Here is a 12,578-nt window from a genome sequence, read left to right as displayed (position 1 = left end):
ACTGCGCAACCCAGGAAGCCTTATTTTTAGTTTTTTAAGGAACCTCCACACTGTTCTCCATAGTGGCTGCACCAATTTATATTCCCACCAACAGTGTAGGAGGGTTCCCTTTTCTCCACACCCTCTCCAGCATTTATTATTTGTAGGTCTTTTGATGATGGCCATTCTGACTGGTGTGAGGTGATACCTCATTGCAGTTTTGATTTGCTTGTCTGTAATAATTAGCGACGTTGAGCATATGATCCTTTTTTAAAAACCAAGCTGCCTCTTCCCACCGCCCTCTGTCTGGATGGGTTACTAAATTCCTATTAGGTCTGGTCCTGCCCCAGGTCTTCCCAGACCTGGGGACTGGTCCTGAGTGTGCCACACTAGGGTAGAGGCGGGAGGCCATGGCAGGGAGAGAAGCCAGTGTGGGCCCTGCCCCGGCCAGAATTAATCACGCTGGACACTGAGCTGGGTCAGGATGATGGCAGAGCAGAGCTCTAAGACCAGAAGAGAGCTTGCGGCTGACTAAGACTGAGTCACCAGGCTCCGCCCCAAGGCAGGGTATTGGGGTCAGGGCTCAGAGTGACTTCTCTCTGCCTGCGCTCCCTCCTGGCCTCCCTCCTGGCCTCCAAGTGTGGGAGGATTCCAGAGGAGATGCAGCCCCTGTGGTCCCAAGACCTGGAGCAAGAAATCCCAAGGAGAGGATGCAGAGAAGAGAGGGGGTAGAGAGAGAAGGATGGGAGGTAACAGAGGGGAAAGTTGGGACAGAAGAGGCAAGGAAGGGATGAAGAGGGATAAGGAGAGAAGCAAGAGGAACGAGAGGTCGGGGGGTGGACAGGGGAAAAGAGACCAGTGAGGGGAAAGGGGATAAAGGGGCGAATGGGATAGAGGGGACAAAGAGGGACAGAGGGACATAGAAGAGGATCTGCCAAATGCTAGCAGACTTCTACCCTGAAGCTGCATAGTCAAGGCTGGAAGGTCCTAATGTGAGTGTGTGTGTGTGGAGTGTGTGTGTGTGTGTGTGTGTGTGTGTGTGTGTGTGTACATGTGCCTGTCTATGGTCTAGTCAGCTGGGTCTGCATTTCTCTGGGTGTGTCTGTGCTTCCCAATGTGTATCTCAGGGTCTGTATCTCTGACTGTGGGCAAAGATCACTGGGCGTGTCCCAAACAATTTTTTTCTTGTCTGTTTGTCTGGCTGTGTGTGTGGTTGGTGTGGCTGTTTTGGGGGGGAGGAGGTATGTACCTAGGGTTTCCGTGGGCTCTGTCTCTCATGCTGGCTGAGTGGTCCGAATGGGGATGCTTAGTCTCCTCCTGGACCGACAGTACCTGGCCCTCTCTCTGCTGGGTCTGGGGTGATGTTGTCCCCTCCACACGGGCACATAAAGCACAGCCTTGGATGAGATAGGCTGGGAATTCCTGAAGCTGTTTGTGCCTCAGCCTCCCAGGATGTAAAAGGGGATGAGAACTGCGGTCACCCTTGGTGCATCCCCTTGCCTCTCTCTCTCACTCTTCTCTCCGTGACTCTCAATGTTTCTCTCTCTCTCTCCATTGTTCTGCTGTCCCTCTGTCTCTTGCTATCTTGTCCACCCATGTCTTTCCCCATCTCTGCCTTTATTTCCATCCCTCTGCCAGATCCCCAACCCAGCCTCTCCACGGCCTGGACAGTGGCCCTTCCCCTCCCCGCCCGCAGGTCGCCCTGTCAGTAGTTCTATCTAGAATCGTGCTGGCCCAAGATCGCTTCCCGACAGGATCTGTCCCTTTTCTGGGGTGGATCTGCCCACGACTTAGGGTCCGGGAACTGGTCCCCCACCCTCCTGTCCTCTCCCCTCTCCACCCCCAGAGACGGAGACGCACGCTAGCCAATGCCTTTAAGACCGTTTATTTTTCGTGCTGCGAGGGCAGGGGTTGGGGTGGGGGCGCCTCAGTAGACGCCGGGCTGGGCGGGCTCAGCGGGCTCCGGCGCCCCCGCCAGCTGCACCAGCCGCAGCAGCAAGGCCCCGCTTGGCCCGTCCAGCAGGGTCGTGTTGCTCAGGTCGCTGGCCCGGGCGCGTCGAGGGAAGCTGGCGCCCTCCCGGCACTCGGGTTCCGTCACGCAGCTCTCTGCGGGCAGCATGGGCTGAGCGCGCGGCGCGGGGGCGCAGCAAGCTACCCAGGCCCCGCCCCCACCAGACCCAGGTTGGCCCGGCCCCCGCCCCGGCCAGGACCCAGCGCCCCCCGCCCCCAGGCCGCTCACCGTCGTTGCAGCAGATGCCGGCGGCGGCGCAGCGGCCCCCATTACCGCACGGCTTCTGGCCCGACTGGCAGGGCGACGGCAGGTAGTTCTCCTCCTGGCAGCGCAGCGCCTCGGCCGTGCCCACGAGGCAGCCCAGCTCGTCCCCGCAGCAGATGCTGGGCCCGAAGCAGCGGCCTTTGCCCCCGGGGCCGCAGGGGAGACACTGGCGGGAGGGCGGGGGTGAGCCGGGGGCGGGGAGGGGCCCGGGCCCGGGAGGGAGAGCCTGCGGGGCGGGGGGCTGAGCCGGGTGGGGGAGGACAGGGCAGAGGAGCACCGGAGGTTCGGGGTCTCCCTGGGGCTCTTTGGCCCCCAGAAGCGGTTGAAGGAGGGGACTCAAAAGCTACTCGGCTGCCTTGGTTTTCAGGTGACTAAGGAACAGCTCTCAGTGACAGCCCTCAGCATCCTCCCCCTTCGTTGAGGGAGGGGTCCCTCATGGGCTGCATGGGAGAGACCTTCCTTCTCACCTTTGGGGCCTCCTGGTGTGCACCCCTCTCTCAGCTGCCCACTACCCTCCCCTTAATGCAGACCTTCCTCCTCTGCCCGCGTTGCTCCAGTTCCATCTCTAGCATGCACCCCCTCTCCACACTCACCCAACCCCGTGCAGGGAGGGCCCCTGCCCCACTCCAGAATACACTCAGGCCCTTCTTCATATGTCCTGTTCCCTCTCTGGCCTTACCCTGCCCCTCAAGCCAGTGGGCCTCACTGGGGCCCTGACCTCTGCTCACTCACCTATGGACTGACCCTGTGGGTGGCAGGGACATGAGCCCTAGAGGAGGGCATGAGGCACCTAGGTGACTCCAGCTTCCACAGCTGCCAAGCAGAGGGAGGGGTTGTTTGTGGGGCTGTCCACCTGCCCACCGTAGTTTGTTCAGCAGCTCAAAACTGGCCACCTGTGGCCTTGACAGAATTGAGCATGGTTACTGGATTCCCTTTAGCTCTGCTGAGGTGGAATAAGAGGGAGTCACTGGACATGCAGCATGAAAGAATTGGGCTAGGTACCCAGCAGAACTTCCTTACAGGATACTTGGGTGGCACCTCCCACTCAGGCAAGCTCAGGGCAATGGCCAGCTTCTGGGGGATGGGGGGCTGGGGCCCATGGCTAGGAGAGGCCAGGAGTTGAACAGGGAAGGCCTCAAGTGCTGGAGAAGACAGAGCCTCCGAAGCTCCAGCTAGTCCTGGAGGAGAGGCCGCCATGGGCACCGCCGCCATGGGCACAGAGGAGGTCTTGCCATCCAGTTCTCCCTGATCCAGCACAGAGTCCAGTTACTGGGGAAACCTCTCTTTCCTGCATCCCTTCTCTGGTTGGAGACAATGTTCAGGAAGTCCTATGGCCCGTCCTAGCCCGCCCGACAGCCTGGTCCCCTCTGTTTGCCCATGCCAAGCCTCCCTTCTTCTGTTGGGCACTTCCCCTAAAGCCTGCCTCTCCCACGACTTCCCTTCCTAGCCCCTGCACTGTGATGCCATCCCTGGGCCTCTGCCCCTGCCCAGTAACCCTGAGATGGGCCACGGTCATACCTGTCTCAGCTCCAGGTCGGACATGGCCCTCTTGCCGCCCCTTGGGCAGTTCTGGAAGTAGCAAGCGGAGGTGAAGGCCAGCAGGCCGAGGAAGCAGGCAGGCAGTGTGGCGTCGGGCATTCTGGCACAGGTGGGCACAGTCTGCAGTACTGCTCTGTGGACTGCTGTGCTGCCTTCGCTGGCTGCCTATTTATGTCTGCAGGTGTTCCCTCTGAGGTGACGTGGCCACCACCCCCCTCCCCAGTGGCTCCCCAGGAGCCCATGGCCGCCAGGTCCCAGTCGTCAGCAGTGATTCAGGCATCTGGGGACGCACGTGGGCCTGTGCAGGGGATGATGGGGGAGGGGTGCCAGCCTCTGGGCTGTCATTGGCAGCGGTGTGGCTGCGGTGTGACAGGAGCTGCTGTGACTGTAACTGTGACTCTCTGGACTCAGGGAGAGACAGACGTGGGGGGGGGCCGTCACCTGGAGACTGTCTCCAAGCTTTCTGGTGCCCAGAAGAGGCTGGGGGTCAACAGGCCCTGTCCCCCGACACAGACCCCAGAGAAGGGGATGGGGGGGGACCCGAGGGGCTGCTGTGTAAGGAGCAGGTCAGGCCCCAGCCCAGGAGTGATGAGCAGGGGACAGTCGCTATGCAGGGCCCCATCAGGAGCATTAGTCCTGTGAGAGGATAAGTGACCAAGAACGGCACACACTCGAGGTGGTGCAGACAGAGGCCTTTGTACCGGCTGCACTAGGACAGAAAGTGCTGCCTGCAGCCCTGTGTAATGGAGGCAAGAGACCAACATGGGATCGGGGGTCATTCCCACTTGGTGGGTGAGGCAGGTTCCCGGGGGGAGCTGGGGATGCTCCCACCCCCACCCCTCACACCCACACCAGGGTCCAAAGACTCAGGGACTGGGGACCTTGGGGACAGCTTCTTGGCATGTCCCCATCACTCCCCTTCCAGGCAGGAGCATGGGGTAAGGGGAGCATCTATGGGGGAATGAGGAAATCCAGACCCATTAAGGCTCAAAGGTTGGGGGGTAAACTGACAGCCAGTTTGCCCCAATTCCTACCCTGACCAGGACACTAGTTTGTGGGGACCAGAGCAGGTACCAGCTCAGGCCTGGGGCCTCAGGGGGCTTTGAGGCTCGGGGAGGGCCAGAGCCACAGCCAAATGGGCCCAGCCTGAGAAGCAACTTTTGGTTTATGACCCCAGGCTGGTAGGTTTAAGGGATGGAAGTCTCCCTCCCTCGGCCGCCTGAGTGGCCCTCTGGTCCTTGAATCCAAGCTAGCCACCCTGCACCTCTCAGGCTCTGCACAGCCCCCAGCTCACCCAGCCCCCAGACTCTCGGCCTCCTCTCCTCTCGGCCTCCTCTCCAGAGTGCTGCCAGGAAGCTCCAGCTGCTTCCTGTCAACCAAGTGCAGTGCAGGGTCCCAGGTCCCAGAGATGGGGGGCTGTGAGGATGCTGGAGCCCAGCAGCCTGTTGAAATCTGGCCTCTGTTCCTCAAAACATCATGACTCGGGTAGATCACTTGACCTCTCTGTGCCTCATTTTTCTCCAGTGTGAAGTGGGGAAGATACTTGCACCCACATCACCAGGTTGTCATGAGAACTGAGATAATGTAATGCAGGAGGGATTTGGAAAAGTGCCTGCACCATTGTAAAGTTAATTACTAGTATCGTAGTATCATTAATGCCATTATTCTTAATAAGACCTTAAGAGAGTTCTTCCAGAGAGAGTAGCTTCCTGAGTTAATGCAGGATAAACTTTTTCATTCTGTTCATGGCCTAGAAATAAACTTGGTCTGGACATTGCCCCCCTGAGACTCTGCACTGTGGGGTAGACTGAGAGGGGCGACCAGAGGCCTGGCTTAGGCCAGCTGTGCCTTGGCCCAGCACCTTGCCCTCTCTGCACTTTTGGTCTGAGTTACCAACTGAAAACTGAAGGAGCTACAGGAAATTAAGGGCTCAAGCTCTGGAACAAGCTGTGTCCTGACTAGCCGTGTCTACCTGAATCACCATTCTAAGACTTGCCTCCCATACCAGGGCCCTTTGAAGATCCCAAATCCCACCTCCACACAGATACCAGAGGGCCTGCTTCTCCCAATACCACCTTCTTGGAGCCCACACTGGCTGGAAAAAGTCCCGTTACTGTGCTGACTGGCTGCATTTCCACTATAATACCTCCCAGGTCACATGGACCCTGAGGACACCCCCACCCCTTCTTCACTTCCCTTATATGTTCTCTTTCCAAAACTACTTTTTCACACCTTTGCCACCCTTACATCTTCTACAACTTAGCTCATGATCTTGATTCAGTGTCACTTAGAAAAAGAGGATTAACTCTTTTACCAGTCCTTCCTCACCACCCCTCACAGTACCCTCCCACACCATTTTCTTGATATAATAATGTCATAATGGTTAGGTCACTGTTACGAGTTAGACTGCAAGCTAAGCCTCCAAGCTAAACCATATGGTATATTATGATGACCTTTCCATCACTGAACAACTTTTTGTGTTCCCTGGAGTTAGTGATCACCTTTGTTTTTCATTGTTGTCCAACTGCCATTTTTATCCAGAAGCCAACATTTACTCTTCAACTCACTCCACTCAGGCTTCTGCCCAAACCAGTCCACTGAAACTCCTGTTATCAAGGTCATAAACTACTTCTGTATTACCAAATTTGGTGGTCATGTCCATGTCCTCATTTTACATTATCCCTTAGTAGCATTCAACATGGTTGAGCAGTTGTCTTTTTTTTTTTTTTTTGCCATGTCTTGTGGCTTGCAGGATCTTAGTTCCTCAACCAGGGATTGAACCTGGGTCCCAGCAGTGAAATTGCTGAGTCCTAACCACTGGATAGCTAGAGAATTCTGCACTTGTCCTTTTTAAATATATGCTTTTAAAATCCACCACACTGGGGCTCCCATGGTGGTGCAGTGGTCGGGAGTCCGCCTGCCGATGCAGGGGATGCGGGTTCGTGCCCCTGTCCAGGAGGATCCCACATGCTGTGTAGCGGCTGGGCACGTGAACCGTGGCTGCTGGGCCTGTGCGTCCGGAGACAGTGCTCCACAGTGGGAGAGGCCACAACAGTGAGAGGCCCGCATACCGCAAAAAATAAATAAATAAATTGCCAAAAAAAAAAAAAATCCACCACACTGGATGTTCTTTCTCAGTCTCTTTTTCTGGCTCTACCTCTTTGACCTTGACTTCTAAATGTGGAGTATCCCAGGACTCAGTCCTGTGTCCCTTCTCTTCTCTTCTCTTCTTAGGTGATTGCTTCTAACCCCATAATTTTATATACTTTCTACAAACTAATGATTCTCAAATTCATACCTCCATCCTGGGCCTCTCCCCCAAGTGCCCAGTGACAACTCCCCTTGGATATTCAATAGGCCTTTCCAACTTAGCGTGGTCAACTCCTGATTCTTAGCTGCTCCCCTGTTCTCTCCCAGGGTTCTCCAGCCCTGCAATCATACCACCATCCAGCTAGCTGGTCCTCCCAGAACCTGGGACTCACCCTGATCCATTGCTTCCCCTCACTCTTTGTTAGTCCTACCTCTAAAATCTATATCAAACTATCTGCTTCTTTCCATCCCTGCTTTGGAATTTCAGAGCCTGCTGTCTCCTTGTCCTAAAAGGCTTGCCTACCCTCACCTATCCCTGGGGTTCACCTTGCTGCTTTAAAGTGTCATCTCCCAAGAGGAGCCTTCCCTGAGCACCCACGTGGAGCATACCTCGCACTTAGCTCAGTTATTTTTTAAGTTGGGTCTATGTTGATGGGTTTAATAGCACCTACTACAACTTGCAGTTCGTTTGTTTGTTTATTATTATTATTTTGTATGTATGACTGTACCCCCTCTAGAATGAAAGCCTCAGGGCAGAAAGGACTCCATCCTTTGTGTCCCGTACTGTAACACCACTCCTGGTACAGTGCTTGCCACACAGTGAGTTTTCAATAAATGATGGAAAAGAGGAAGGGAGGGAGGGGAGCCCTGGGTACCAGCCTCAGCTCTCCAGGTAGTTACTGTGTGACCTTGAGCGAGTCACACCTGTTCCCAAGGTTGCTTGATGTACTGACCCCATGTCCTATCTCACTGAGGTCTTAAGGGAATCAGATCTGAAGGTGCTATAAGGGGTTAGAATTTTCAGAAATCTTTACATAACAAAGAGTTGCAAGCCTCCAGATTAAACTCCAAATCTCAGAATGTTCTTTAAATACTTCCTTACCCTTAGACCCTCTTTTCTGAGAACAGGTAACAACTGCCCCCCACTCCTGTTTCTTATTCCTTTTTTCTCAGGGTCAACCCAGTGCTTGTACTATAATGACATCTCTGCTACGCTCCGAAGGGGGTGGCCTCATTCTCAAACAGGTCTGCTAGCGTCTCATCTCATCTGCTTCCTATTAGTCTGACTCAAGGACCTTCAGCAGTGTGGTCACACAAATGCTCTGTGAACTATGCAGAGGAACGAAAGTGAGCAAACGTTGTGAGAGCCCAAGAACTGCTGACTGAATGAATCGAAGAGGGCTGTTGAGCAGGGGCAACAAACAAGAAAAATGCTGGGCCTTAGCATGAAACTGCCTTGGGTCTGCACCAGCAGTAAGGAAAAAATAAAAAAGCTTTCCCTTCTTCATCAGACGGGAGGGAGCTGAATGTGAATATGAGATCTCTAAAGAGGGTTACATTAAGCTTAAAAGAAATCAGAAATGAGAGGTCATCATAAAAAGTCTTACCTGCAAAAATAACCTAAGTAAAAAGCAACATAACCTAGGAAAAAATATTTTTGAGAGGCTTTTTTCTGTATTAAAAGCCTGTACAGCAGCCAGGTGGGTGGATTCACATCTGGGGACTGTGGGCTCCAGCTCCAGGGCCCACGGGGCCGGCCTGACACCCGCTGGGGACAAAGGCTTCTGCTCCGGGGGCGATCGAGGTGGCCCCCTTTGGTCGGCTGGGAAGAGCCAGCGGAGGGCCACATGCGCTTCTCTCACGCTTCAGCCAGAGGACTGGCCAGAAATGCCGCGGGCCGAGGAGAGCAGAAGCGCAGTCAGGAAGCTTCGTGGGCCTCGGGGACCCGACGGGGTCGAGCACAAAGCGGGCGGTGCTGCCGGGGCGCACGGCTCGCCGGCTTGGGCTCCCAGGAGGAGTCTCGCTGCGCCATCTGACGCCCTGGCCCAGCCCGGCCCGGCCCCAGCCCCGCGCTCCCGGCGGAGAAAAGCGCGCAGGGCGGCCACGCGGGGCGCAGGCAGCGGGGCAACGGCACAGGGCAGATCCCCCTCTCCGGGACACCTTCGGTGCCTGTAGTTTGGAGAGTGAAGGCTGAGTGGGGAGCTCCGGGAAGAGGGGGCAGGGAGGGCGCAGTTGGCAGGATAAAGTACTTGTGCTGCAAAGGTGTGAAGGAAGAGGATCTAAGCATGGGGGCCGGGGGCGGGACATAACACAGGAGGAACAGGCCTGTTGAACCCCGGACAACAACAGAGACTTCCATAGCCCTGAGTACGCGGCAGTACTGTTCTCAGCCTTTTACAAACCTTTCCTCCTTGAATCCGCATAAAACCCTAGGAAGGAGGAAGTCATTTTTATCTCCATTTGTAGACAGGAAACTGGGGGACCGAGAAGTTGCCCCAGGAGGCCCAGGTAATAAACAGCAGACCTGGGATTGAAACACAGGCCCCAGAGTCTGTGCTCTTTACCACTCCATTGCCTGGAAACCCACTAACAGTGACTAAACCACCAGGACATTTATAACTTATTTAGGATTCAGGGTTGGAGGTTGATGGTCCTATGCTTGGCCTGGGGTCCAGGGATGTCACCTGGGAATTCCTTACTGCCTCTGGCACCTTCTTCATGTCTGGGTGTCCCTCCTCATGGCAAGGGAGGCAGTCACAAAATGGGTGCCCTCCTCTGAGCCTCTCCTTTCTCAGGGAGGAGAAACTTATCTGTCCATGTTCTACACTAAATAGGGGAAATGCCTAAACAGGGGTGATGGGGAATAGCTAACAATTACTGCAAGCTGACAGTGTGTTCCCAGCACTACACTATAAGCTGTGTAACAACGTCAGAAGATACGTTTATCACCATTTTATTGATGTGGAAACTGAGGCTTAAAAGGGTTAAGCAATGTCCTGAAGTGCCACAGCCAGCAAGGAACAGGGGCAGGACCCCAACACCAGAACACCCTGAGGGAGACGGGTCCCCACCCCTGCGCCTTTCAAGGCTTTGATGGGTTATTCCAGGTTGTGATTTGCTGTTTTTTTGGGAAGACAGAACTCCAGGAACTCCTACAAATCATGTCCTAAATGTGTTAATCTGATGCCATCCTAACTTGCTTCAAAATAACATGAGAGGGGTGAATTTGGTGGGGGTAAGTAAAGAAGAAATAAGACTAGCCATGAATTGAAAGCTGTTGAAACTGGGTGATGGATACATGAGAGTTGATTATACTAATCTGTATTTTTGTATGTGTGTGGAATTTTCCATAATAAATTTTTTTTTTTTTTTTAAGTATCAGCTCCACCTTTTTTAGGACCTGGGGTAAAATATGACTAAATATATAAAAGTTGTAAGTCAAGCTAACAAAATGTAAAATGAAACATGCTCTGCCCTCCTACCTTGAAAAATATATGTTCATAATGACCTGAAGTCATGTTCAGATTTGGAGGTCTGCAGCAGAACTTGGCAGCCTAGGGGGCTGGTCTCTCCCTATAGCTTTGTTCTGTCCCACATCCCAGGGACAGGCACACCGGTGGACATTCCGCGTTCTGCCTGTGCACCTCACAAATTGCCTCCCCTTCCCGCCACGTAGGCACATTTGTACAGCTGAGGGGCAGTCCACCTGGGCCACAGACCCATGGAAGAGGACTCTTCCAGCCATAGATACAGTCATGGGAAAGTTAGGCAGCAAGTTCCAGGCCACAACCCTCAGTGCACAGATTCTGTGTGGGCATGTCCCCTGGTCTCACCCTGAGGAGAGCAACATAATGGCTTCTCTTGTCTGGTCTTAGACATTAATGGTCCTTGAGTCTGCCAGAGCCCTGCCCTCAGTAGGCACATGGCTCCAACGACTCAGCTGCTTCCTCCTCCCCTGTCATAGGACACCAGGGTCCAAACCAGAGTGTAAAGACCCATTTCACTGCCTTCTGCCCCTTCCTGAAGAATCCTACCTGCCCCTCATGTTCTTGAGAGTCATATGTCCATTCCTTAAAGCTCCCTCAGTCTGTAGCCAATGGAGAAACGGTAGTGCCTTAAAAGAAAATCAGGATGCTATTATGAAGAGTCAGCGGATGCCTCCCCACAAAATCCACTGAGATCAGTACCAGAGTCCCATCTTTCTTGCCCCCATCCCTGACCTTAGCAGACTTGACTCTCCTTGCAGGTTGATGTAGTACTGTACCTAGACATCCCTTAATGTGTTTCCCCGTCTCCCTGCCCCACTAGACAGTGTTTCTTTCATCTTTGTGTCCCCAGGACCCTGCATCAGGCCCCTCACTGGCTCTTTAGTAAATGGCCAAGTCAGTGTGCTGGCCAGCCCGGGAGCATTAGGATCCTCTGTCTGTGCTGGCTGCCCACGGTCAGGTACAAAATATTAGCATAGGAATATTTTCAGGTTTTCCCCTCCCCTCTCTGCTAAGAGGATTCCGGTTTTGAGCTCCCAGGTTCTCCCCCTCCTTCCCCAGCCCCCTCTGCAGCAATTGTCTAGGATTTTGTGGTTGTTCCAGTTACTACTGCTGTGTAACAAACCACCCACAATGCAGTGCTCTAGACAACCACCATTTCTTTATGCTCATGGATTCTGAAGGTCGGGAGTCCCAACAGGGCACAGCAAGGACACCTTTTCTCTGCCCCACAATGTGTGGTGTCCCTGCTGGAAAGAGTGAATGGCTTGGGGCTGGAATCATCTGGAGACTTCTTCATGCACATGCCTGGGCACCTGGGCTGAGGTGACTCAGAGGCTGGGCCCAGCTGGGACTGCCAACTGGAGTGCCTGCCTGCCTGTGGCCTCTCTGTGTGGCTCCTCACAGCCTGGTGGCCTTGGGATAGTTGGACTTCTTGCTTGGTGGCTCAAGGCTTCAAGAGTGAGTGTTCCAGCAAACTAAGCAGACAGGCAGCCTCAGAAATCTCATAGGGTCACTGCTGCCACACTCCATTGGTCGAAGCAGCCACAAGCCTGTCCAGGGTCGAGAGAAGGAACAAAGTGCCCCTTTGGGTGGGAGGAGTGCTGAATAATGGGCAACCAATCATTTGAAATCATCCCAGTGGCATGAAGTCAGGAGGAAAGGATGAAGACTGAGGTTTGGAATAGATGTTTCCAGGGAGCACTGGAAAAATAGGTATGGGAGCAGGGGCACAAAAGGACTGCAGGAGGTAGGTGGGAGGATAAAGGGGGAATTTGAAGAAGAGTTGCTGACAGACATCACGTATCATGTGAAACTGCGTTTTGGCGGCTGAATCTGTATTTTTGCTCCAGATCACTCCATGACTGAGCCGTGTGGGCCACAGCTTTGCAGGCCTTAAACAGACCAAGCTTGAACAGGTCCACCCAGGCCGCTCAAGCCTGCCCACAGGTTTCTTGAGTTGAGGAAACTTTCAGGGGCTGAGGCACTTACCATCATTTCCGCCATCTCATTACAGAAGGTCAATCTGCCAAGGCCGCCTGGTGCATAAACGCATGCCTTGGCATCTCATTTACCCCCGGTGTTCATGCCCTCCTCCCCTCCTCATTCCCAGGGGCCAGATCCCCTCAAGCCTGATCTCATTCTTGGGGTGGGGGGGAGAGGAAGGCAGGTGAGAGGGGCTCTCTCTGGGGGATCCTGGTTTCTGAGAC

At 54.2% G+C, this 12,578-nt stretch overlaps 1 protein-coding gene across 1 annotated transcript; it reads right to left on the bottom strand.

Annotated features, from left to right (window-relative positions):
- Positions 1-1,848: 1,848 nt before the first annotated feature.
- Positions 1,849-3,937, bottom strand: AVP (arginine vasopressin). The gene is made up of 3 exons (XM_065892143.1): positions 3,773-3,937; positions 2,219-2,420; positions 1,849-2,085 (listed from the first exon to the last, which is right to left on the bottom strand). Exons 1-3 carry the CDS (start codon positions 3,890-3,892, stop codon positions 1,907-1,909), a joined length of 501 nt encoding a protein of 166 aa, XP_065748215.1. The 5' UTR covers positions 3,893-3,937; the 3' UTR covers positions 1,849-1,906.
- Between the last annotated feature and the right edge of the window lie 8,641 nt (positions 3,938-12,578).

The sequence above is a fragment of the Phocoena phocoena genome, chromosome 15 (genome assembly GCF_963924675.1).
Source record: "Phocoena phocoena chromosome 15, mPhoPho1.1, whole genome shotgun sequence".
In the NCBI taxonomy this organism is placed as follows: Eukaryota; Metazoa; Chordata; class Mammalia; order Artiodactyla; family Phocoenidae; genus Phocoena; species Phocoena phocoena.
Note: the sequence above shows the minus strand (reverse complement) of the source record. Positions and strands in the feature narration are given on the sequence as shown.